The sequence below is a fragment of the Macrotis lagotis genome, chromosome 1 (assembly GCF_037893015.1).
Source record: "Macrotis lagotis isolate mMagLag1 chromosome 1, bilby.v1.9.chrom.fasta, whole genome shotgun sequence".
NCBI lineage: Eukaryota > Metazoa > Chordata > Mammalia > Peramelemorphia > Peramelidae > Macrotis > Macrotis lagotis.
The window spans coordinates 166887354-166914595 of record NC_133658.1 but is presented as its reverse complement, the minus strand read 5'-3'; the positions used below and the strand labels follow the sequence as shown (position 1 = coordinate 166914595).

Genomic DNA, 27242 nt, shown 5'->3' with positions numbered 1-27242 from the left:
CTTAATCTTATCTTTAGTTTTGATTTAACAATATGTTAATTAGTTCTTGTTAATTACAGCATTTTTACATGACTAGTAAAATTTAGAAATAGATGATACTTCTCAAGGTATTGAAATCTACAATAGCAAATATTTCAAGGAAGAGTATATTAAATGAAAGATAGATGAGTCTTTCAAAAAACCAAAACTTGTCTGATTGTTATTTAATAAAAGTAGTTTTAAGAACTTCTTTAATAGGATTTTTACCTGTATTGAACTTACATATATAAGACCTCTCTAAATAATAGCCATGAATAAATAGTCAAGTATTAAAATCTAAAATTTATTTGGTAATAAATCTTCAACTGTATAGGTAGTGTTTTGATGACCTAATTGTTGACTTTTTCCTTCCTTTTTGTTACCCAATTGACAATGAATCCTCTCAGATCTCATCTCTACATACCTTGTCCACCCTGAGTTACAATTCAATTTATTTTAAATCAAATAATAATGAAATTGCACTTAAGGGGGACCCTTATAAAATTAATTTTTCTGAGATAAGTTGCACTTCAAAAGGTTTATTGTTAAAGCTCAATTGATTTTATATTTACATCAACCAACACGATTTCAAACTAAACTAGAATTCTTAGAAGTGTCTTGTTAGCATTGCAGTAGACAATCCAGTCAATCAAATGGAGTTAATCACCTTAATTTTTGTCATGGTAATTCACGATAGGAAGAAATAAACTAACTCAAAGATCATTATAGCAGATTCTTACACTGATTTGGTCCCTTTTATACCTGTGTTTTTGAGGGGTTTAGTTTGTTTTTGTTTTTGTTTTCAGAAGCAAGGTCTCACAGGAGTTTTTTTTTTTTTTTGGATCGTTTATCAGCATATACATTTATTTGTCCAAGGAAGTTCAAAACCATAGTTGCTGCTTGGTTCGACTGTTTCACGCAGTTTGTTGCACTTCATTCTGGGGGGTGGGGGGTGGGGGGGGGAAGGAGGGGAGGTCATGTGGGAGATAAGTAGGAATACACTCCAGGAAAGGGTGGGCAGGCAGGCAGATCAACAGGTGAATCCTGTGGATGAACTAGGGAGAAGCGCAGCCCGGGGTGATTCCACTCCGTTACCACGTCCTGCCATAGAGCAGGTTTGGGTTGACCATGCCACTGTTGTAGTCGACCGCGGTGGCGTCCATCTGAGCCAGACTGGTGACTTGGCTGTGCAGAGAGGGCGGGCTGGGGGACATCTCTTCCAGGTCGGGCGCCTGGGTCAAGGAGTTAACCTGGGGGTTCTGGTGCTGATGGACAGCGCTGTTGGAGGCGGGCAGCACGCCGTTGGCCCCGCCGGGCGGCGGCGGCGGCGGCGGCGGCGGGCGGCGGCGGCCCGGGCTGGCTGGGCGTCGGGGTGTTGGAAGTGTTCTGGCACGGCTTGCCGTCCTTCACCAGCACGGGCACCGCCACCCGCCGCGGGGACTGCTGCTGGCACAGGCTGCTCTCCTGCTGCAGCTGCTGCGTGACCTTGTCCTTGGCCTGCCTCTTCATTTTGTACCGGTGGTTCTGGAACCAGATTTTCACTTGCGTCGGGGTGAGGTGGATCATGCTGGCCAGGTGCTCGCGCTCCGGCGCCGACAGGTACTTCTGCTGCTTGAACCTTCTCTCCAGCTCGTAGACTTGCGCCTGCGAGAAGAGCACTCGCCTTTTCCTTCGGGGAGCCGCGTGGAGAGGGGCCATGGACTTGGCGGCCTCGGCGATGCCCGTCAGCGTGCCCATGCCCGTCATGTTCATGCCGGTGGACGGCCCCATGAACCTGGAGACTGGGAGCGCGAGGGAGGCGAGCCGTGAGCTCACGTCGGGCGGCGCCCGTCCTGCGGCCCCCCCCGCCCCTCCCCCCCCCCCCGCCGGGGCCCCGGGGCGGGGAGCGGGGCCTCCGCCTGCGCACCTGCCCGCGGAGGGGCGCCCGGGCGGCCCGGGGCCGGAGGGCGGGAGTCGGGGCGCGGGGCCGCGACGCCGCCGCGGCGGGGGGGGGAGGGGGCCGCCCCGGGCCGCGGCGGGGGAGCGCTTGCCCCCCTCGGCCCCCCCCCCCCACGCCCTCCCCTCCACCCTCCTCCGAGCCCGAGTCGCCCCCGCCCCCGCCCGAACGCGCGCCCGGCTCACTTGTGGAGTAGCGGGGGTCCGGGTTGGCCCCGTACCAGCCGCCGGCGGCGGCCGCGCTGCCCCCTCATGCCGTCCGGGTAGGCGGGGATGTCTCCCCATGTTGCCGATGCCCCCGTTGCAGTAGCCGCCCATGGCTCCGTGGGGGAACTGCGAGACGCCGGGGGGCATGTGGTAGGTGGCGGCCGCCGCGGGCCGCGGCCGCCGCCGCCGCCGCCGCCGCCGCCGCGTTGTGGCCCGCCATGGCGGTGGGGGGGCGGCGGCTGCATGCCCGCCGCCGCCGCCGCCGCCGCCGCCGCCGCCGCGGCCGCCTGCGAGGAGGAGCCGGCGGGCTGCTGCCGGTAAGCGGGCCGCCGCCGCCCCCAGGGGCGAGCCCAGGCTGGGCGGCGCGCCGTCCATGGCGCCGCCGAACTTCTTGTAGCTCTCCTCGATGGGGCTGAGGATGTCGGACACGGAGAAGGGCGTCGTGTGCTTGGGGCTCAACGACATGGCTCGGCGGGCGGGCAGGTAAAGGGGGGCCCGGGGGCGGGGCGGGGGCGGGGGAGCGGGGGCCGGCGGCGGGGGGAGGGCGGGGGGAGGCGGCGGCCGGGGGCCGGCGGCGGGCGCTGGCCGCGGGCGCTCGCTCCCGGCCCCGGCGGTGGGGGCGCCCCGGCGGGCCGCGGGGCCGGCGGCGGGAGCGGCGGCGGAGCGGCGGAGCGGCGGGCGCGGGGGCGCGGGGCGCGGGGGCGCGGGGGGCCGAGGGACGCGGCTCCCGCGGCCGCTCGGGCGCCCGGTGCCGCTGCCCGCGCCGAAGGGATCGCCCGGGCAGGAGGAGCCGGCGGCCGGCGGCGGCGGCGGCGGCGGCGGCGGCGGCGGCGGCGGCGGCGGCGAGCCCCCCCCCCTAAAGCTCTCTTATCTCGGGTTTATTTTAGTCCGGCGCCAGGTTTACGACAGACACGGGGGGCGGAGCAACATCCAAAACGAGCAAACAATGGTCATTGACATCGCCCCCCCCTTTTCCCCGGAATGGAGGAGGAAAAAAAAAAGAAAAGGGGGGGGGGCAGTTTTCGTTTCTCATTAAAAGATCGGCGGGCGTCTCCAGCGCTGGCTGCCTCCCACCCCTCCCACACCCCCAGCGGAGGCCGCCGCCCGGGGCCGCCCCAGCCCGCCAGCCCACCGCCGGGCACCAGAAACCTCCGTCGAGGCTCCGGGGGGCATCTCCCCGCACTCACCCTTTACCCTCTGGTTTCGCGAGCCGGCCGGTGGCAAACTTGGAGCTAATTGAGGGGAATTGTGCGGTGAAGTTTGGAGGATTTGGGGAGCTCGCTTCTTCCTCTCCGGCTCCCCGGTCCCACACTTGCTCCATCGTCTAAAGGGTTTTTTTTTTTTTTTTTTTAAAGAGGCTCTTGGATGCCCCACACAAGAGCACAGAAGAAGAATAGGTACAATGACCGCGCTCTGCCATTGTAGGCTACCTAATTTATGCATCTCTAGACTCTTAAGCTCGTTTTGTGGGCAACCAAACGGGCACTTCCAAATTAGCTTAAAGTATCAGAATCCAAAGGAAAGAGAACACACACACACACACACACACACACACACACACACACACACACACACACACACACACAGACAATGTTGTATGCATTCTGTTTTTACATTGTGGGATTGGTGATTAGAGTGGGCCAAGCAGACCCGGTATTTTTTTTTTCCAGCCAAACTGTTTCCAGTTTGATTAATTAGGTCTGGAGTTCTGTGCTTTAGTGTTTTTACTTTGTCAAAATTTTAAGCAAAACAAACCTCCTTATCATTCATCTTCACCGTCCTAAACTGAGAGCACATATACACACGATCCAAATTCTGAAGGATAAGGGGGGAGATTCATTTACTTTAGGTTACAAAAGAATGACAAATTCAGGAACTTAAAAAGGCCTTTAAAACCCAGGAGAAAGTGGGACAATGTTTTGTTTCACTGGAAAAGAGACGTCTTCAAACAGAAAAAAAAAAATGTTTTCATTTCATTTTGGCAAGTAAATCTCTATGCACCTGTATGGTAAATAAAAAAGCTCATAAGCTGTGGATACTACAAGAAAGGCTAAAAGGTAAAAGTGTTGAAAATAATACTGGATATGTGTGTATCCCAATGATTTAGAGGAATACTATTAAGACTAAATAGTTATTGAAAAATTGTTATGCAAAAGGTTAAAGGGGGGGCATGGATTGAAAGAGTAATACTTTAAGAAATGAGGGGGAGTTGGTGAGAGAAGAAATGGAGAATTGTATTTCAAGAAATGACTTTTACTTGAACAGGTGAAAAGAGAAAACTGATGATTTAAGTTTAATAGACAGGGAAAACTCCGATGATGTAATGCCTCCTATTCACTTAGCAATTTCTGTTTGAGTTCTTTGAATTACCTTTAAGACAATGTTTTGCTCCGATTTTTGTATAAGGAATCACCATCCCTCCCTCCATCAGCTACGTGAAGAACTTGATAATAATGCAGGTTTGGGAAGTTGTCTCTAAAGACATTAAAAGATCAAATACAAATATCTAAAATTTTTACTAATGTTATTTTCACAGTAAGAAAATTTACTGTAGTTTTAACATTTTGTTAATATCACAGGTTCTTCCTGAACTGGAAAAGCTGCATTATGTCTTCGCCTTTAGCTGCACTCTCCTTATCTACTTTATTTATCATAGCACAAAGAAGTTGTTAAGATTCTGCTGGGATGCTCCTGAACTACAGCTTACTTTAGGTCTTTGCTCTGATTCAGGTTTTTTATTCCAATTATTATATCAGTTTTAATAAAAATTAGTTTGAAAAATCTTGCATTCCAAACTTTCCTTGGAACACAACATATATATATATATATATATATACATATGTGTGTGTGTGTGTGTATATATATATATATATATATACAAATATGTATATATAAAGTTAAAAACTATTGTGCTGGAAATACTGTGGATTACAAATCACTTCTGGGCATATGATCTTCCTTTTTCCAGCCCAAAGTCATATATATATATATATATATATATATGTATATATATATATATATATATATATGTTACATACATATATATGTATATATATATATACATAACATTTCCATTCACAATGGAAATGTTAAAAATAATGATTTGAACATCTTACCTTCTAGTAGTTTGCAAAACTGCTACATATATCTGCTGCTTAATTTTATTCACAGATTCATAACAAAAATCTAATTATTATCTTACAATTGCTTCCAGATCTATAGCATTTTATTTTTTCAACAGAAATTTACCTGAAGTTGCAGGCTTTTCAGAACTGCCTTCTCTAGGGGCCGTAATACATTTTTGAATCGAGAAACGGCAACAGAGAATACATACATGCCTGTTAACCCATGTACAATAAAAATTAAATTACAGCAGTGCAATCAATTAGGTGATCGATACTTGCCACACTCTGAAAGTCGATTGACACGCAGTAGGCTTCCATCTTTAAACAGAACTGCACTTTATCTTCCTGGCAGCTCTTTGCAGCAGTCCACTCTCTAACTGCCTATGAACTTGGTGCTCTAATAGTTCTCCCATTCACAGTGATAAATACTTTCGTAATTATCTCGAGGTGAACAGTTGAGGGGTGGGAAGGAGGCGGGCATGTTGGTTGATCGTGGAATTCAAATACTCTTAGGAGTTTTCTAACCATATCCTATCTACTTGATGTTCACTGTAGGCTTAATAAAGAATTTCAGTATTTATGCATCTTACAGCTGGACCATAGGATGCATTGAATCTTAAACCATTTATCAGATAGTTGTATCTTAGTAAAAGTAACAACACTAAACTATCAGAACTAAAACATTGTACCAAAACCAAGTAATTGCATAAATTGTAAACATAAATGTGTTTTAGCTGGTAGATTTGTATATATGCACATGCATAGATACTATATTGAGATAATTATAACTTTTTTGCCTTCTAATTAAACTTATTTTGCAAGAATTATGTCTATATACACTACAGAACATGCATCCATTAGGTGCCCAATAAATGTTTTTTTCATCAATTGTTTTCTTAAGTAACATATTTGAATTCATTAAATTAGGTTTTTATCAATTTGTGCACTTAAAGCATTTATAGATTGAAAATATAAGCAGATTGGTGGCAGATTTTCTTAGGAAATTTTCATTAAAAATTGGTTTACAGATTTCATGTATTCCTAATTTTTTCTAAGCTGATCTTTTGTTCTTCTGAAATTTAAAGCTTTTCTCAAGATTGTGATATTTGACTATCCACATTGTGCTAGTTAACTGAAGGGCCAAATTACACAGGACTCTTTAGCAACAAATTTACTGGCTATGAGAATCCTGGGTCAGGTGCCCACTTTTACTTCTTTCATAGCATTGGAAATTCAGTGGTTTGACAATTGTCAGAGTCCTAGAGAAAGGGACCTGAGAATAGCTAAAGGTTTGTAGCTATCTACAAACAGATAACCATTTTGAAGGTTGGGAAAGATTGTAATGTTTTCCTTTGGGGGGGGGGGAACTGGATCTTTGTACCTCCATTAAGAGTCTTTATCATCTTTCCAAACAAAATTTGTTTAATGGTGTAGAAATGTCTGCTAAAATATAGTTACCCTGACACAAAATGTTCAAGAACTGACTACATTGACACTTAATATTTTTATGAAGATGGAACTTGTTATTTTGTGAAATTATAAAAAACAGAAACTTTCTGAAACATTTTTGAATAAGGGAGAAGTAAGAGAATTAATGAACCAATATTTTTAGCAAACTTTGATTTTATAAGAAAGAAGGGATCATAAATACAATAGAAAGAAAGAAAGAAATGAGCAAAGTGCCTACTGTGTTTTAGACAGATGGAGTATTTTACATTTTTGCTTATTCTAATTTCCTTTTTTTTTCTTTCTTTGTGGTCTTGTTGAAATTAAAAAAAAATGTTTTAGGGAAGTTGCTCTAGTTATTTTTGGTCAACTCAAACCCACAATTATAAGTATAGGAATCTTATCTAATCATTTTTTCTGTTTTCTCCAGTGTTCAGCACAGGTCCTTGCACATAGTAAGTGCTTAATACATAGTTGTTTAATCACTTCTAATTATATCATAAACTTTTCCTCTATAATTATTTTTAACTATTTGCACAAATAATTTCTTTGCAAACTTGTAGCATATTAAAATTAAACCACAAGAAAAATATCTTTAAAATTGTCTTATTTACATCTATTATCTATATTTTATTCACTTATCTAGGATCAAAATAGTATAATAGTCTAACAATAGTTCTATTTCATCTCTGAGATGCCTTTTAAAATTAAAATGATGTTCATGCAAAACTGTGAAAGCAGTTAGTAAAGAGTTTCTTCCTTCTGGAAGTTATCAGAATTCCAAAATTCATTAAGATTTTTGTCTACCTTGTTGTTTCTCTAGCCTTGGTAGAGTAATCAGTTTTACCAATGGGAGCAAAAATATGAAACTTGCTTAAGGAGACAAAATTTTTCCAGAATGGTGAACATGATCAAGAAAGCAAAAATTGAGCACCTAAAAAAACAGAATCTTTCACTATAAAGATGATTCTTGGGAAATGGTGAACTATCATTTTTATTTCTGAAAAATAAATCTATTCATTCAGTTTGTCTGCTTGGAAACTATAATTTTTTGAACATATTTAAACTTCTTTGGACAATAAAAAAACTTGATATTTTTCATGGAGATTTTAAAAATATTTTGATATTTTCTAAGATTTTAGATAGAAGATTTTCTAAGAAAAAAATTTATTAAGCAAAACTAAAATATCAAAAACTAAGAAAAATAGGATAAGTATAAAGAGAATCAAAACCATTTTCTAAGGTTCTATCCTAGCCCTACCACATTCTTGGTTAGAAAAAGCATACTGTGTCCAACTTTTTAAGTAAAAATATTACTCATATTTTCCTCATATTTCCCTAAAGTTTTGAAATGAGCCAATTGCAAATTAAAATATCCATTCCGTTGAATTTCTCAGATATTGCAAATATTCCAATATCTACTCTGTAACATTTGATTATATGATATTTCTTTGGTAATTATTATTATCCAGGTCCTAGCTAATCATCTTTTTACCTCAGCTAACTATGTGGATTATAAATATCGCTCTCATCTGCTTATCTGAAAATTTAGCTTTTAGATTTTCATGAATTATTCTGAACCAACTTAGATTGGTCCATTAAAATAATAAATTTTTAAAATTATTATATTATTATAATAAAAGTAATCAAACAAGGTTATTTTGTGGTCCATGGATATATGATTAGTTACTGAAGAAAGATATTCCACAGTATTAAAAGGTAATATAAATTAGATTTTAGGTTTAAGTGTATAAATAGACGTCTAAGCTCTTCTCTCCAGAATGTTATCAACCATAATGATTGATGAAATAGGTATGAACAAGAAAGTCTAATTTCATATGTGATAGCAATATGTTCCAATTTCTTTTACAAATTAGCATTAATAGTGCTTGGACCTTAAATTAGATATTGATGTATTTCACTATAAAGATTTCAGACCTTTTAAAAATATACCTTAATCAAAAATACATGTCAGGTCAAACTTGATTATATAATTAACATATGATTCCCCCCCCAAAAAATAGTAATATGGGAAAAGTTTTGAACCATAGCAATCTGACAGAGGGGAAAATTTTAATTCCTGGCAAAAAATTTGTGAAGCAAATTGAATCAAAAACACATACCTTTGGAATCTAGTGTCTCAGTAACTCTAGTTAGTGAAAATTGATTGCTTGAGAAGTGCTGAATATAAAAAGCAATTAATTTTGTCATGATGCAGCAAATTATATCAGGATACTGGTGAGAGTGTGATTGATAACAGCACTTGGAACTGTATCAAAAGAATTCAAAGGTATTTGTGCTAAATTTTTGTATTTGCAAATTTAGTGAATTTTTTAAAAACTTGAATTTAAAATTTCAACATTTTAGATTACAAAATTATGAACTATTAGTTTCAAATTCCACTGTGGAGTCATCACAAATATCTGTGCACCAAAGAAACAAGAGAAACAGTCATCTTTTAAAATATTTATTCTTTTATGATATTCCTTAAAATAAAAGACCCTAATATCTAATAATAGAAATATTTTATATTTTGTCCAACTTTTTAGGAATAAAGACTACATGGTAAATATGCCTCTACTAAAATACAGTTTTATGTGGGTTTGATATAAATTAATAAATACTACTTTCTAAATATATATATAATGTATATTTATATAAATTACATGATCTCTTTATAAAGGTAGGAGTAAATATTCAAGAAAAAGTGGGGAAATTAAATTCATTTACAAATCTCATTTGTAATATGTGTCTTAGTCTTCAGAGTGAAATAATCTTGAAGAAATGCTAATAAGCAAAACAATTTATGAAATGCTTATATATAGTGTATATATGTGTGTGTGTGTGTGTGTGTGTGTGTGTGTGTGTGTGTGTGTGTGTGTGTGTATCATTAAGGTTAAAAGCTGCCATAATAGTTCCAGTCCCTAGGTAATGGAAAAGTTTATAAGGTATATTTTATATATATATATATATATATATATATATATATATATATATATATATATATATATATACACACACACACATATATATATATATATAATTATTATTTGTCTGTGTCCCTATTACTGTAAAGATATTGAAGCCTTTAAAGAGATAAATGATGCAAAAGTAATTATAATAGGTATAAAATTTTCTTTTTACCTGAACTATTCCAGTATATTTGATATTTCTTTCACATGGACTCCTAAAAGCAAAAACTTTTTTTTTGTTCAAGTAATCGATAATGGTACAAATGTGATTGAGTTGCAAGTCACATAATTGATGACATTTAGCCTCAAGTCAATTCTTACCAACAATTTACAGAGATTAAAAAGACATTGGAAATGGTGATTTCGGAAATGCTTTTTAAAGATATATCAGTGGGTTGAAAAGAAACCTGGAGTTTCCACTGTTCTCTATAATCATTTTCACATAAATTCCAGGTATAGTACTTACAAGTGCTGTTTAAGGGCCCCATTCAGAAGGGGGGAAAATGGTATAAAGAGATCTTGTCATGGATCTTTGAAGTATGTATCACATTATCTAATGTAGCTACCTTTTATAAAAGAAATAATGCACAACATAGAGAACATACTACTACATGTGGTTGCATTTCTCCATACAATGTTTAAATATAAAAATTCAACACTTTATTATGCTTACCAAAGTTTAATTATACATTCACAAATTGTTCATAAATTTGTTATATAATCCTGCATTTTCATGTTGAAAGTTATAAATAGAACTTGTGATTTTCTTACCCAGTTAGTCTTTCAAAGAGATTAAAAAAAAACTAAAAATAATAACCAGGGAAACTGGATTTTTTACACAATTAGAATTCAGATATGAGGGGGAAGGGAATACTTTGCTTTCCTAGAGTACAAAGTGAGAATAGCAAAATTGTGTGTCAGTATTTATCCAAATATAAGAATTAAAACTAAAATTTTGCAATAAATATACAAATATTTCCTCATCATGAAATGACCTCTTTACTCCTTTTCCTCCTCCCCTTCCCAAGGACCTTTTATTTGCCAGATTGTGCTAGAGCTAATGGTCAACTGGACCTGACCCTGATTTTTCCAAAAATAATAAACCATATCTTAGATTATCGGAAATTACAAAAATATCTTGATAGTTGCAGAGATAACCACAGCTGTGTAGGAGTTAATTTGTAAATTTTTTTTGCTAATGTGGAGGTTGTATTAGAAGTGATAGGAATATAGGCAGTTAAAATATGACCAGATAAATGGGCACAGGAATGGGTAATTCAGATAAAACATGTCATGATAGATGAAATTTAAATCTTCTGATCCATGAGAGCCTACTGGTCTACCTGTTGACTGCCAAGAAATCCTTGCAGTAGGAAGCTAAGACTGGACCCAATTAGCCTAGTTGATTGATTCACTGGGGATGGGTAGTGAGGTCTAAGTAGTAGTCTCTACCTTTCATTTCTTCACTTTGATATTTGATATCCCTTGTCTCCTCCTTCTTCTTAGTATAGGGGAGCTGACTCATTAAAGCTAGAGCCTAGCCAGGAGCAAACCCTCCCCTCCCCTAAGCCAGGATCTTGGAAGTTAACAGGTGGATCAGAAAGAGAACATTTAGTAGGATCAGACCTGAGAGAGACTCTACATTTTTAGCCTGGGCAAGATGGGATAACCCATCTTCAAATAAAAAAATATGGATGAAATCCCCCAAAAACTCAAGAGCGGTAAAATCTGTACTCTATGTCATTGAACATGAACAAAGAAATAGTGATCATCTGGAAAAAGCACTGATTTCAAAGAACCGATGTGGCTTCATTAAAAATGGATTATGCTGCTTTATCAGATTTCCTTTTTAACAGTTACTTAATTGGTCAATTAAGGCAATGTTGTAAACACAATATATCTACACTTTAGCAAAATATTTGCTTTCTAATGTTAATTTTTATGGACAAAATGAATAAATCTATACTGACACTACAATGAAATTGGTTCAGACCTACTTAAATATTCTGACCTAAAGAATAGGTATTAATGATCTGGTGCCAACTTGGAAGCTTTCTCTAGAGTGCTTAAGAGATCGGTTCCTAGTCCTGTTGCTTTTAACATCTTTATCAGTGACCTGAATAATGATATGGAAGGCATTCTGATCAAAATTGCAGATGACCCAAAACTAAGAGGGGAAAATTAACACTATGAATCAAAATCCAAAAAGATCTTGATGTGTTAGATCACTGAGCTGAAATCTAATGAAATTCAATTGATTGGGGATGGTATCAAATTCACATAATGAATTTAAATACAGATTTTTAGATAATTAGCAATTCTTCAGTAAAAGATTTGGTGTTTTCCTTCTTCAAACCCAATATAAGTCAACAATGTGATGCAGCAAAGAGTTGAATTTAGGTTTAGTATCAAGACACATCTTTTATATTCTAGTCGATCTTGAGTCTTCCCACAGTTTCATAGAATCTTTGTCACCCTGTGTTTGGGAATCATTCCAAAGGAAAAAAAAATTAGTATTACTGAACAAGAAATTTCCTACCTATTGAATTTACTCTGCCTAAATAATTCACTAGCTTTGCTCTCCGACTATAATATTTTTCACATGGGCAAGTCTTTTTTCCAGGAAGCATGCTACAACAGGAAATCTCTCCTCTTCCTATCAAATCTGATACTGGACTCTTTATTTTGAGAAACCTTGAATTTTGGGTTAGCCATGAGGTAAGACTGGTATTACCATGAAAATCTCTAATCCCTAGATCAATGGAGAGATACTGGGATCATGCTGCCTACGGAATTAAAATGTTCTTCACACAGGAATGTCAAACATTTTCAATGAATTTCAGATTGGGAGGATACCACATGTCTGTCCCGCCATGTACAATTGCAGGCAATCTATTAGTCCCTCAGCTGCTGCCAACTGTCAGACTGGGAAAATCCACTCTCATGATTTCTCCTCTTAAGCCACCTGTACCTCCCACATTGATCTATTCCAAGGCAATCATATCCAGTTTCTATAAGGAAATACTGAGAATGACCCTAGACTTCTTCTCCCACCAGAAGCGAGTTCACTCTGATGCATGCTGAGCTAAAAAATTCACAGACTTAGAAAAGCAGATCATTCATCAAAGGTACATTTAATATACAATATAAAATATGGATTAATGAATTAAAGAATATAGCAGTTCAATAAAAATGTGACAAGTCATACCCTTAAGAAGCTTCTGACTTTTGCCTATGATCTAAACAAAATATTAGCATTCAAATGTTTTGTCATTTTTTCAAGATAATTCTAATGCTATAATTTTATCAAAAGCTTATTAGTGATGCATCTTCAATCCTGGATTTTTCTGCACCACTATATCTAAAAAGTATACTAAAATAATTTCCATTTGAATTATAAATTTGTAAACCAATTATCCTTAAATTATATACTTTAACTACAATAGAAGTTTTGCATATTAATACATTTCATACTTTAAACCTAAGCATCCTGAATAAACATTTTAATTCTCTTCATCATTGATTGCCACAATATGTGTGTGTGTGTGTGTGTGTGTGTGTATGTATGGTGTGTGTCCCTTCAGCTTAACCACTAGACCAGAGTCTAACCTAAACAATAGGTTGTTCCAAAAGTTCCAAAAGTTCAATTAGTCAGTTTGGAACTGAAAATATAATCACATTGTAAATGGTGATTAGTTAATCAGACTATTTAGCTAATTGACATAGCTAAAAACTGTTAGTCGATAGAGTAGTGACCTGGAGCCAAGAAATCTTAGGTTCAAATCTTGTCTCCATTATGATCCACTATGGACAAATTCTGTTATCCTTAAAACTCTATTTTATGGAATAGTACCAGAAAAAAAACTTCTGTGAGAGTATTACTTTATAATCTGAGCCATAGGTAATCTGGTATAAATAACTGTCTTGATTCACTGAAACTCCAACTCTTGAACTCAAGAGCTGAACTTTCAGTCTTATTTTCCCCAATAGCAGGAGTGTAAGTGTGTGCTCCAGTGCCTAGCTCTATGATTTTTCAAAGATTAGTGCTGTTGGTTTAACATATTTTCTAATACACAAAGATGATTCATCTGAGTCATGTGACTCAGATTCATCAAGGCTTGCTAGATACACTCCTCTTGGTATTTAATTATCTTTGGTGTTCCTTATTTTACCATTTTGATTTTTTTCCCTTTCCAGACCAAATATCATCTTTGACAGAGAAATAGAAATAAAATGAAAATTGAAGAGTTTTACCTTTTCTCTATTTTTGGTTTTCCTCTTTGCTTCCATATAAAGGACATATAAAAAATGACAAACTGTAAATTTCAGCAGACATAGGTAGATGAATGTATGGGTATGTGTGTGGAAAATTACATGACATTATTCTAAGAAGGCAGGTCATTACTAATCAATGTGATCAAGAAAGATTTCATGGAGGAGACAATATTTGACTTAAAGAATTTAACAGGTGAAGAGAAGGTATTCCATGGGTAAGAAGCAAAAGGCAAGGGAATGTGATAATGCAAGGGACTTGGGAGGAAAAGAATATTTTAGCCAAGGAAGTACAAAAGACTATTATTGGGAAGAAGAGAGAGAAAAAAAGGTAGAAGATTAGACTCTGTTAGATTAAACCTTAATATTAATGGGACTTATATTTGAGACCCTAGTGGAGAAGACAACTGAAGGCAGCTTTTCTTTGCATTAGGACTTAGCAGAGATTTGAAACTGGCAGAGTGCTTGTCATGGTTCATAAATTTCTTTATGCACATTATCTCATTTGATGTTAATAATAACCCTGTGAGATTTAGTTACTACAGAAGAAGGGATGAGTTATGATTGTTCTGTCAACCTGACAACAGAAAGGGTTCTCCTTGTAGACATATGTTGTGGGCATGAAAGGAAAGCCTTAGATTTCAACTCCTATTACCTTTACCCTTTCCTGGTGCTTCATTGGGGACCATGATTCTCCCAGAATGAATCTGGAGGACAGTTCTTCATATTTTGATGTGCTGAAGTAAATGCTTAGCATTCAAGTGCAGGGAGAAATTGTGATTAAGGCAAGAAGAAATCCATGATTCAGTATAGAGGGACCTAAACTTGTGTAGGGTACAGGTATTGCAGTTTTCAAGAAGTACATATTTCTTAGAGGTTCCATGGAACTTTTACAAAAATTGACCATGTATTGGTACATAAAATTGTATGTTTTATTTAGAGTGACCTAAGCAGCCTATATGTTTAAAAATAGGAATAGATAGAAAAATGCCTGCAGAATATATAATGTATTGGAAAATTTGAACACATAAATTATATGAGAACACATAATTATATGACAACTACAAAACACTTTTTTTTTCAAGGCAAATGGGGTTATATGGCTTGCCCAAGGCCACACAGCTAGGTAATTATTAAGTGTCTAAGGTCAGATTTGAACTCAGGTACTCCTGACTCCAGGGCTGGTGCTCTATCCACTGCACCACCTAGCTGTCCTACAAAACACTTTTACAAAAAATAAAGGCAGATCTAAACAATTGCAAAGCTATTAATTGCTCAAGGTTGAGCTATATCAATGTTATAAAAATATCTCCTATTAAACTGTAAGCTCTCTGAGAGCAAATCAGTTTATTTGAATTGTATTCCAAGTAAAGTGGTTTTTATTGCATTTTGTAGTCTAAAAGTACCTTATTTCATTTTAATTTTAAGATTGCATTAATTGATTGAATATATTTCACAGGATAATATGAAAGACTAAGTCCCACAATAGTCTTGGTCAACTGATTGATTCCCTAAATGATGATAAATAGTTGCAAATAAAAATCCACTATCATATAAACTTACCTATTTGAAGAGGGAAGTCTCCAGATCAATCCTATTCTGGGTCCTGTAGAAGAGTCAATAGCACTCATTATTTTGCTTCTATTGCCTTTGAGTGGCTACAAGTATAGTCACTAGATTGGGAAAGAATGAAGCAAAATACATTACATGCTTTTTTGAATTTTGATTCCCAGAAACATTAATAGTCTTTGGAAGATTATGGAAAAATGAGAGATCCTACCAGATTGGAGCAGTAATGTCCCCTGATTTTTTTTAAAGCTGTAAACTATTCAATTGAATATATATTTTAACCACTATGAACTAGGCAATGTACTAATCTCTGAGGATACAAAAAGAGGCCAAAGACAGTCTCTACCCTCAATTAGTTTCCAATCCATTGGACAGACAACCTGCAAGATATGTGGAAAGCAAAATACATATAGAATAATAAGAAATAATTTTAAAAAGGGTAAGTAGCGGAATTAAGGACTAGGGAAGGCTTCCTATATACATTCCATGGTGTAGAAGGTGGAATTTCAGTTGAGATTTAAAAGAAGCCAAAGACAATAGACAGAGAAGAGAAGAGAGAGTATCCAGGCATAAGCCACAGGCAGAGAAAAATACCCAGAGTTAAGAGATGGAATGCTTTGTACATGGAAAACAAGGAGACCGGTGTCATTGAATCAAAGAGGACTTGTCAGGGAGTAAGCTATTGAGAATATTGGAAAGATAGGAGAGAATCTGAATGCTTACTATACCATTTTATGTTATTGAATGATGTGTGTGTTTGTGTGTGTGCCACTCTGTGTGTGTGTGTGTGTTCGTGCATGTGCCACTGTGTGTGTGTGTGCACATGTGCTTCATGATCAGATCTACATTTTAGGAAAATCACTTTAGTGATTGTATGAAGAATGGATTAGAGTAGGGAAAGACTGGAGGCAGAGCCACCAGCAGGCTATTGCAGTTATCAAGATGTGAGGGGATGGGATGCTTGCTCTAGAGTTGGTGGTTGCCAGAGGACAAAGGGGCTTATTTGCGAGATATTGCAAAGATGAAATCAACATCTTTTTTTTTCTTTTTTTCTTTTCTTTTATCTTAATTCTCATTTTGTACAAATGTCTTTTTTACATTAATAGAATATTCTTGTTTAAGAGTAAACAAAATACCCCTCCTCCCCATGAATATATAGACTTGCTTGGGTGATAAAGTAAAGGGGAGAGAAAAAAAATTAAAATAAAAAAATAGTAATAATTGTAGGTATGGCCAGGTGGCACAATGGATGAAGCACCAGGCCTGGAGCCACGAGCACCCAAGCCCATATCCAGCCCCGTAGACCCAACAATCACCCAGCCGTGTGACGTGCAAGCCACCTGATCCCCACTGCCCTGCAAAAACCAAAAAGAAGAAAAAAAAGACCCAAAATAAAATAAAATAGTAATAATAGTAGGGGTGGCTGGGTGGCAGACAGAGCATTGGCCCTTGGGTCCAAATCTAGCCCCAGACACCCAAAGATCACCCTGTTATGTGGCCCCAGGCAGGACACCCAGCCCCATTTGCCCTGCACCCTCCCCCAAATAATAATAAAAAAATGTGCTTCAGTCTTTGTTCCAACACCAACAAACTCTGTCATGGGTGGATTGCATTCTTTATGGTAAGTCCATTGCAAAAGTTACTTCCATATTTTTCCACGGTTGCCATTGCTGATCGCAACTCCCTCCTTTCTTATTTCTCCACTACCATGTACTATATTTTCTCTCTCCTTTCACTCTGACTCTGCTGTAGGGTTGCTGAGTGGTGCAGCAGACAGATCCCTGGTCCTGGGGCCAAGAAGCCCTGAGCCCCCATACCACCCCTTAGGCCCAGAATCCACCTGGCCCTATGGTCCTGGACAGGCCTTCCAATCCCAGCCCCTTGCAAGAAGTAAAAAAGAAAATGTGTTATATCTGACGACTCTTCTCCCATGGTCCATCCTCTCCTCCTTTATTCACATCCCCACCCCTTCCCCCTGCTCCCCACTCCTTCTTACTCCAGATGTCTATACCCCATTGAGTATATATGCTGTTTCCTCTCCTAGCCACCTCTGATGAGAGCAAAGGTTCCCTCATTCCCCCTTGCCTCCCCCTTTCCATATCATTGCAATAGCTCATTGCAATAAAGAAAAATCTTATTATGTGAAATATCTCGGACTATTCCCCCTCTCCTTTTTCTTTCTCCCATTACATTTCCCTTTTTTCTATTGACTCCATTTTTACACCATATTTTATCTTCGAATTCAGCTTTCTCCTGTGCTTCAACTATAAAAGCTCCCTCTACCTGCTCTATTAGCTGAGAAGGTTCATATGAGTATTATCAGTGTCATTTTTCTATGCAGGAATACATGCAGTTCATCATCATTAAGTCCCTCGTATTTTCCCCCTCTCCTCCAATCTCTATGCTTCACCTGAGTCCTGTATCTGAAGATCAAATCTTCTGTTCAGCTCTGGCCATTCCAAAAGGAACATTTGAAATTCTCCTGGTTCATTGAAAGTCCATCTTTTTCCCTGGAAGAGGACATTCAGCCTTGCTGGGTAGTTCATTCTTGGCTGCATTCTAAGCTCTTTTGCCTTCTGGTATATTATATTCCAAGCCCTATGAGCTTCCAATGTAGTTGCTGCTAAGTCCTGTGTGATCCTGACTGCAGCTCCATGATATTTGAACTGTGTCCTTCTGGCTGCTTATAATATTTTCTCTTTGACTTGGGAGTTCTGGAACTTGGCTATAATATTCCTAAGGGTTGGTTTTTGGGGATCTCTTTCTCAGGGGGATCGGTGGATTCTCTCCATTTCTATTTTGCCCTCTGCTTCTAGAACATCAGGGCAAATTTCCTGTAGTAATTCTTTGAAAATGATGTCAAGGCTCTTTTCCTGATCATGACTTTCAGGTATTCCAATAATTTTTAAATTATCTTTCCTAAGTCTGTTTTCCATATCAGTTGTTTTTTCAATGAGATATTTCACATTTTCTTCTAATTTTTCATTTTTTTGGTTTTGAAGTATTGATTCCTGATTTCTGGTAAATTCATCAATCTCCCTGAATTCTATTCTTTGTCTGAAGGATTTGTTCTCCTCAGGGAGTTTTCTTATCTTTTTTTCCATCTGGCCAATTTTGCTTTTTAAGGCATTCTTCTCCTCAATAACTTTTTGAACTGTTTTATCCGTTTGACCTAAGCTGGTTTTTAGCATGCTATTTTCTTCAGCATTTTTTTGGATTTCCTTGACTAAGCTGCTGACTTCATTTTCATGTTTTTCCTGCATCTCTCTCCTTTCTTTTCCCAGTTTTTCTTCCAACTCCCTCATTTGATTTTCAAAGTCTTTTTTGAGCTCTGTCATAGCCTGAGCCCAATTTCTGTTTTTCTTGGAGTCTTTAGATGCAGGGGCTTGTGCTTCCTCATCTTCAGACTGATTATTTTGATCCTTCTTTGGCTCATATGCAAAATATTTCTCAATGGTCTTCCTCTCGTTTCTCTGCTTGCTCATTTTCCCAGCCTGGGCCTGGTTTTGAGGTGCTTCCTGAGCTTTGGGGACACTCCCACAAGGGTCTCAGTGTGTGAGGCTCTGTCCTCCCCCCTGGTCTGCCACGGGGCTGAGGTGGGGGGGGGCCCTGCTGTTCTGTGGGGGGGCCTAGACTGGGATCAGGACCTGAATGTGGTCCGAGCCCCAGAGTCCTGTTCCAGGGCAGAAGACAGAGCTCTGCAGTCTCTCTTCACTCCCCTCCCTAGGATCAATGGGCTCATGCCCTGGAGGCTCCTGCTTATGGGCTCCGCCTGCTTCTGTTTCTGGATCTGGGCTGCAGAAAGACCAAGCTGCTTGCTGTGTGCCCTGAGGGCTGGGCTCCATGTGCTCTCTCTGGCAGAGGTCCCCCGCTGTTCCCCCACTTTGTACCTGGTGCTCCCCGGGGTGCAGCTCAGGAGACTCCCCCCGCTGCTGTAAGCCGAGGCTCCCAGCGCCCTGGGGCTGCCTCCCAGAGGCTGAAGTTCTTTCCCTCTGGGGGGCCACCCCTCTGGCAGGTTGCCCCTCCAACCCCGGGGAGCAGAGCCTTTCTGCTCTTTTCCAGGTTACCTTGAGTAGGAGAACTGTCTCACTGGGTTCCTCTGTGGGTTCTGTCTCTCGAAAGTTTAGTTAGAGTCCTTAGTTTCAAGTTTTATCAGAGAGCGCCTAAGACTTGATCCCTTCTTCGAAATCAATAGATCTTGACAACTTCTTGGATATGGATGGTTGTATGTTTGAGAGAGATAAGTAGAAATCCAAAATATCTCCTAGGTAGTGAATCTGAGGGACAGGGAGGAAACAGGGAGCAGGGGGAGGAAGGGTTTATAGAGAAAGATAATGAGTTTTGTTTTGGACAAATGGATCCTTACACAGACCTAAAGAAAAGTGAATTTTTTTTTTACAGAATACTAATTGTACCAGTGTACTAGTACAAGGTTAAAGGTGTATGTGGGGGGAATAGAAAAGAAGAGGAGGAAGAGGGAGGCAGGGTCAACCACATAGAGTCCTGACTAGAATCAAGAGAAAGAAGGGAGAGATTGGATCTGAATACAAGAGAGGATGGATGAGAGTACCATGAAAATCTTCTCTCTGATCTCCAGGGGTTTCAAGTCAAGCCCCCCTCAGGTAGTGGTAGTTTCTTAGCCATTTCATTCTTCTGCTTACATTGTTTTATAGGATTTTGTTTTGTTTTATGGGGAGAGGTTTGAGAGACCATTGACATAGGAGCCAAGAGTTAGTAGCAGAGAGAGAGAGTCCACTATATGTTACAAAGAAATTAACATAGGAGTTTTTTGGGAATGCAGATTTTTTTCAGAATTCTTTAGTAAAGTTGCATTTGCATAATGCAAATTTATTAAAAGGAGAATTGTCTGTATTGAGTTTAAGGTAGACACCTTAAGGCAGTTGGAGAAGTGAAACTGGAGGTCTGTGAGAGAGGGGCAGGAAAGACAGATTTGAGATTCATCAGCATACAGATGGTATTTAAATTCATTGCTGCTAATGAGATCACTAAATGATGTAGTACAGAGAGAGAAGACCCAAGCCAGAACCCTGAGAGAACTATGAGTAGAGGGTGTGATCTGGAGGAAAATTTAGCAAAGAAGACAGAAGAGCTTAATATTGATATCTGGAAAAAATTTAGAATATTTTGTCAAGATGTTAAGACTGTTAGAAAAGAAAGTGATTAATATGAAGTCACTTAGTTCAGCATGGTTTTTATCAAGAATAGACCATGACAAATTAAAGAACAAGGAGATTGGTAGATTAGTGGAATGCTGTATACGTAGTATATGTAGATTTCAGCAAAATGTTCAACGAAGTTTTGTAATATATTCTTGTGAATGAGATGGAAAAGGTAAAAGTTTCATGACAGGAGAGTCAGATTGATCTGGAACTGGTTGAATATCCAGACCCAAAGAAAGGTCATTACTGTTCAATGTCAAATATGAAGATCTATTTAGGGCAGTGTTCTGGGAATCTGTTCTGAGACCTTTGCTGTGTAATATTTTTTAACAATGGGAGGCAACATTAAGAAGGAAGAGTAACAGAAAACTGTTCAGCATAGCTTCTCTCCACAGAATTCCTCCAAGCAGATCTAGAAAGTGCACCAGACTGAATCCCTATGGAGAAATCCAGGAAAAGTCACAATGAGTCATTTGTCCAGCTGAGGGAGACAGGGATCTGGAGTCTATTAGTTCAAGACAGTCTGGAAACACTTTAGTGCTCAAGAAGAGGTTGTGTACCAGGGCAAGAAGAGATCCCTGAGCCATACTAGAGTAGTCCCAAGATACGTGTCAGGACACCATGTTGGGGACAGGTGCCAACTGGCAGTTTTGTTGCCTATTACCCAATTCAGAGTCATATAGATGCAGGGAAAATTGAGAAGGGGACCTGTCCTGGGGTAGGGGAGCAGAATTTCTTGGGTAGGAAGGTCCCTGGGTGCTATACAGAGAAAAGTTCAGAAAAAAGAAGCAGTAGTTTGGTTCAGATCCCACAGCTGAGTAGAGACTCTGTTCTAGAATCTAGGCTACAGAAGAATAACCTGGTCAGGAATCCCAGACCAAAAGGGATCATATAATTCTTTTGCTCTAAATACAGAAACATTCTTCTATTTCTCAGATTGAAATGCAGGTAAGAGATTTACAGAGCTCAGCCTAGGGCAATCAGATTTTGCCTTAGATTAGTTCACTTTGAAAGCACTGAAAGAATGCAGAACCCCTAGTCTGTCTTGGAATAACACAACAATCAATGCTCCATGAGAGCAGGAACAGGACTAACCCAGACCTTCCTTCTTGAAATATTACCTTAGTTTTAACATCAAGTCTGAAGATAGGAAGGAATTTGAAAGAATGAGCAAATTAAAAAACCCTACCCATAAAGAGTCATGAAGCTAAGACACAAACCCAGAAGAGAATGATTCCAAAATATTTACAAGCAAAGCCTCAGGAAACATTGCTTGGAAACAAACTCATTTAGAATTCTTGGAAGAGATAAAGCAAACTTTTTAAAAGTTTAAAATATTACAAATGAAATGAGAACATTTAAGGAAAAAAATGCAAAAAAAAAATGGAAAGGGAATTAACAGTTCGAAACAAGGTTAAAAAATAGCTGAAAGTTGAAATGAACCAAATGAAGCCAGTGATTCCATGACCCTATAAGAAATATTAAACTCAAGACTGGAAAAAGGAGATAATGTGAGATATCAACTTATTTTGTATATTAGTTGTTTTGTTATAACTAATATGGAAAATAGATTGATAAATGGAAAATAGATTAATAATCACTGAACTATCTGAATTCTATGACTACAAAAAAGAGCCTAGATATATACTTCAAGAAATATTAAATGAACACTACCCAGGAAAAATGGGGGTGGGGGGAACTGAACTGATCACCTCCTAAAAGAAATCCCTAATAAAAAATTCCCAGGAACATCGTATCCCAAATCTAGAGGTTAAAGATCAAAGAAAAATATAAATAGCCAACAAGAAAGAATTCAAATACTGAGGTGCTACAGTCTGGATCATACCCAACTTTCTAGGCACCACTACAAAGAAATGGAGAACTTGGAAAACAAAATTCCAGAAGGCAAAGTCTTGCAGTCAAGAATAATTTACCCAGCAAAACTGAATCTAATGCTTTTTTTTGGGGAAAAAAAGAGATCTTCAATGAAATAGAGGATTTCTAAGCATTCCTGATGAAATGATCAGACATGTAGAAACCTCAAAGTTCAAACAAAGGAGTTAAGAGGAATATAAAATATGATGAAAATGATAAAGGACTAAATAAGTATAAACTGCTCACATTCCAATATGAGAAGATGATATATATGTCCTCTATCATCAGGGATCATAGAGGGAGTTAAATTAAACAAGGCCTGGAAGTTGTTGTCTTAATGATATTAAGAGAATATAAAGAGAGACAACATGGAAGAATAGAGAAAGGAAAGGAAGATTAGGGAAATTTACCTCAGATAATCAAAATATGCAAAGAGACATCTGTATAATTAAAGAGAAGGGGAGGAGGGATATGAGCTAACATTTCAGTCTCACATGTGTTAAAGGAACTGTATAAATGAGGAAAGAGAGGTAACTACATATTTATCAAATTTTTAGATAACACAAAACTTGATATATTGACATATTGGATGGCAGAATCAGGTTCAATATCAGTAGGCCAAATCTATTTAATTTTAATGGAGATAAATCTAAATTCTGTTAAAAAATGAATTTCAAAAAAATATGGAATGAGGAAATATCAGGTACAGACTTTTTAAAAAGATAATCTTTTTAAATTGTTTTCACATTACAATAGTTATGTTGTAAAAGTAAACATATCTCCCCCCAAAGAAAGATAAACCTCAAGAAAAATAAAATGAGGGAGGGGTGTGTATTCAGATACCATCAGTTCTGTCTTTGGAATGGATAGCATTCTTTATCATGAATCCATCAGAGAAATTGTTTCAGTATTTTTTTTCCCACAGCTGCTATTGCTAGCTGTATTTCCTTCCATTCTATTCCTCCCCACTTCCATTTATTCTACTCTCTCCTTTCACCCTATCCCTTCTCAAAAGTGTGTTATATCTGATTAACCTCAACTGAGATATCTCTCTCTTCTATCATCTACACTCCCCTCCCCTGTCCCTTTTCTCCCATCCCTTTCCTCTCCTATTTTTCTGTAAAATAGATAGCTATACCCAATTGAGTGTGTATATTATTTCCTTTCTGAATCACTTCCAATGAGAGTAAAGGCTCACCCATTCCCCCCTCACCTTCCCCTTCTTCCACTTCATTGCAAAAGTTTTTTCTTGCCTCTTTTATGTGAAATAACTTACTCTCTTCCACTTCTCTTTTCCCTTTCTCCCAGTACAGTCCATTCTCTTCCATTAACTCCATCTTTATATTATACTTTCATATCCAGCTCCCTCTTGTGCCATGTATATATATACATATATATATATACATATATATATATACATATATATATATATATATAATGAGAGAGAGAGAGAGAGAGAGAGAGAGAGAGAGAGAGAGAGAGCATATATTCCTTCCAACTGCTCTAATAAATGAAAAAGTTCCTATGAGGCAGGAATATACACAGTTCAACATCATTAAATCCCTTATAATTTGCCCTACTTGTCCACCCTCTCTATGCTTCATGTGAGTCCTTATAATTGAAGATCAACCTTTCTCTTCAGTTCTAGACATTTCAACAGGAAAGTTGAAAAGTCCCCCTTTTCATTGAATGTCCATCTTTTTCCCCTGAAAGATATGTTCAGTTTTGCTGGGTAGTTGATTCTTGGTTGTAATCTAAGCCTTTTTGCCTTCTAGAATATCATATCCCAAGCCCTATGAGCCTTTAATGTAGATGCTACTAAATTGTGTGTAATCCTGTCTGTAGCACCAAGATATTTGAATTGTTTCTTTCTGGATGCTTGTAACATTTTATCCTTGTCTTGGAAGTTCTGAAAATTGGCTATAATATTCCTGGAAGTTTTCATTTTGGAATCTCTTTCAGGAGGTGATGAGTGGATTCTTTCAATTTCTATTTTATCTTCTAGGATATCAGGGCAATTTTTCTGGAGAATTTCTTGAAAAAGAAGTCTTAAATTCTTTTTTTTCAAGATAGCCCAATAACTTTTTTAAAAATTTATTTATGGCAATGGAGTTAAGTGATTTGCCCAAGGTCACACAGCTAGGCAATCATTAAGTGTCTGAGGTCAGATTTAAACCCAGGTCCTCCTGACTCCAGGGCCAGTGCTCTATCCATTATGCCACCTAGCTGTCCCCCAATAACTTTTAAATTATCTCTCCTGGATCTGTTTTCCAGGTCAATTGTTTTTCCAATGAGATATTTCAATATTTCCTTTTAGTTTTTCATTCTTTAGGTTCTGTTTTAATGTTTCTTGATTTCTCACAACATTATCAATTTCCCTTAGCTCCATTCTACATTTGAAGGAATTATAAAATTTTTTTGTAGGAGATTTTTTTAAATCTCCTTTTCCATCTGGTCAATTCTTCTTTTTAAGGCATTATTCTCCTCATTGACCTTTTGGATTGCTTTTTTAAAATTTGACTTAAGCTGGTTTTTAAGATGTTATTTTCTTCAGTATTTTTTATATCTCCTTCATCAAACTGCTGGCTTGGTCTTTATGGTTTTCCTGAATTGCTCTCGTTTCTCTTTCTAATTTTTCCTCTATTTCATCCTTACTTGATTTAGATTCATATTTCTTTTGAAGGCTTTGGATAAAGAAGGTTTGACTTTGTCATCTTCTGAACGTGTATTTTGGATCCTCCATAGAGCCAAAGTAATTGTCTGGTAGAATTTCTTCTCTTCTGTTGTGTGCTCATTTCCCCAGCCTATGAATTGATTTTAGCTTTTTGTTAAGGTCAGGCTCTGTTCCCAGCTGCATGTTCCAAGATTTAGGGGTTTTGCAGTAAGGATACCCCGTCTCCCCCACTTCAATTACTCCAAGGTCTTATGAGAGGCTCTGACTGCTCTACTGGCCTGTGCTCTGGTCTGTGGATGATCACATTTCCCTCTACCCTGGAACTGTGAGGAAGGTCCTTGCTCTGCTATGAAAGTATGGGACCCCCAGACTGCAGCCTGGATCTGAGCTTGGGCAGAGTCACAGAATCCTGCCTCAGGGATAGATAGCAGAGAGATCTCTGCAACTAGATCCCCTTACTGTTCATGGGTTAAGTGCTCTGGAAGCAGCTGTTGGACTGGGTAGACCAGGCCTATTCCTGGTCCTTGGGCTAAGTCTGCTCTGAGGTCTGCATTGTACTGAGGCCTGCACTGAACTGGACTGTGCACTCTCTCTCTCTGGTGTGGCAGTTTTCCCACTGCCCTTCCAAGTTGTCCTTAGCAATCCTTGGTCTGAGAAGTCTGGTATCCCCCCCACTGTGTGTGTTGTCCCTGTTCAGCCAGCATTGCCCAGGCTGCTGTGCTGCAGGCTTTTCTAACCCTGGTGTAGTAGACCTTTCCTGCAGATCTTCCAAGTTGTCTTGTTCTGGGAAATTGTTTCACTCAGTCTTTCTGTGAGTTCTGCTTCTCTAGAATTTTGTAAGAGTCATTATTTAAAGGTATTTGGAGTGGATTGGGGGAGAACTTCTAGGAATTCCTTTATCAGCTTGCCTCCACCTCCTACAGACAACATTAAATAAAAAAAAAGATATTTTGGGCAATGGGGCTAAGAGCTACTTGCCTGAAGTCACATAGTTAGCTAATTATTAAATGTCCGAGCTTGGGTTTGTACTCAGGTTCTCTTGCCTCTGGGGCCAGTACTCTATCTACTGCACCACCTAGCTGCCCCCTTTAACAACGTTTTTTTTTTTTAAAAGGTTGAAAATGGAGTGGATAAGAGCTCATACAGTAGTTGAGTAGAACAGAAAAATCAAGAGGAAGTTATTTTAGGATGGGGAGATTTATTTATGTTTGTAGGTAAATGGAAAGGACCCAGTGGTGAGGAAAAAATTTAATATGTACAATAAGGAAGGGAAGAACTGCTGGAGAAGATCAAAGGAAACAATATAAAGGACACAGGAAGAGAGATTATCCTTAGTGAATAATACATATATTACTTCTTCTGTAACCAGAAGGAAGGAGAAGAAAGGTAATGATTATGATGAAAGATTTAAAGGAATATGGAGTGGTATCTGAAAAAGTTTGTGTTGGATAGCCTTAATCTTGGAAGTGTAGATCATTTGTTATAAATCTGACTGGTGACGAGAATAAAGAAGAAAATATTTCTAAAAGTTGCTATAGATTTATTGAATTGGTAGGGTCGAATAGGATTGTCAATAATATCAAGGCACTGATTATGATATAGAATCAATTTGTAGTATGAAATTAGGTAATGATTTTTTTTTGCCATTGATAATAAGTAACTCTGGATCACAATTGGATAAATAAAATAATGGTAGTTACTTAGAGTCAAGGACACATAAGTTGGGTATGTTGGAAGAGTGAGGGGGTAAAAGGTTATATGGTAAAGTAATGGGCAGTGAATCATTAAAGTGTTACACTGTGGGGTTAAAAACCTGGGCCTAGAAGAAAGTGAAGTAATAGTAAGGAATATGGATTGAACAAATTAGTGTAGGGGTCTCTGTGTGTGTGTGTGTGTGTGTGTGTGTGTGTGTGTGTGTGTGTGTGTTTTTGCCTATGTGTGTTACGGACATTCATATGTCTAAATGAAA

At 38.9% G+C, this 27242-nt stretch overlaps 1 protein-coding gene across 1 annotated transcript; it reads right to left on the bottom strand.

Annotated features, from left to right (window-relative positions):
* Positions 1-252: 252 nt before the first annotated feature.
* Positions 253-2653, bottom strand: NKX2-4 (NK2 homeobox 4). Its single transcript, XM_074209337.1, is given in 8 exon segments — positions 253-1367; positions 1369-1799; positions 2140-2197; positions 2199-2234; positions 2236-2328; positions 2330-2383; positions 2385-2484; positions 2486-2653. Coding segments are annotated over 8 exon segments (1170 nt in total). The 5' UTR covers positions 2626-2653; the 3' UTR covers positions 253-1109.
* Between the last annotated feature and the right edge of the window lie 24589 nt (positions 2654-27242).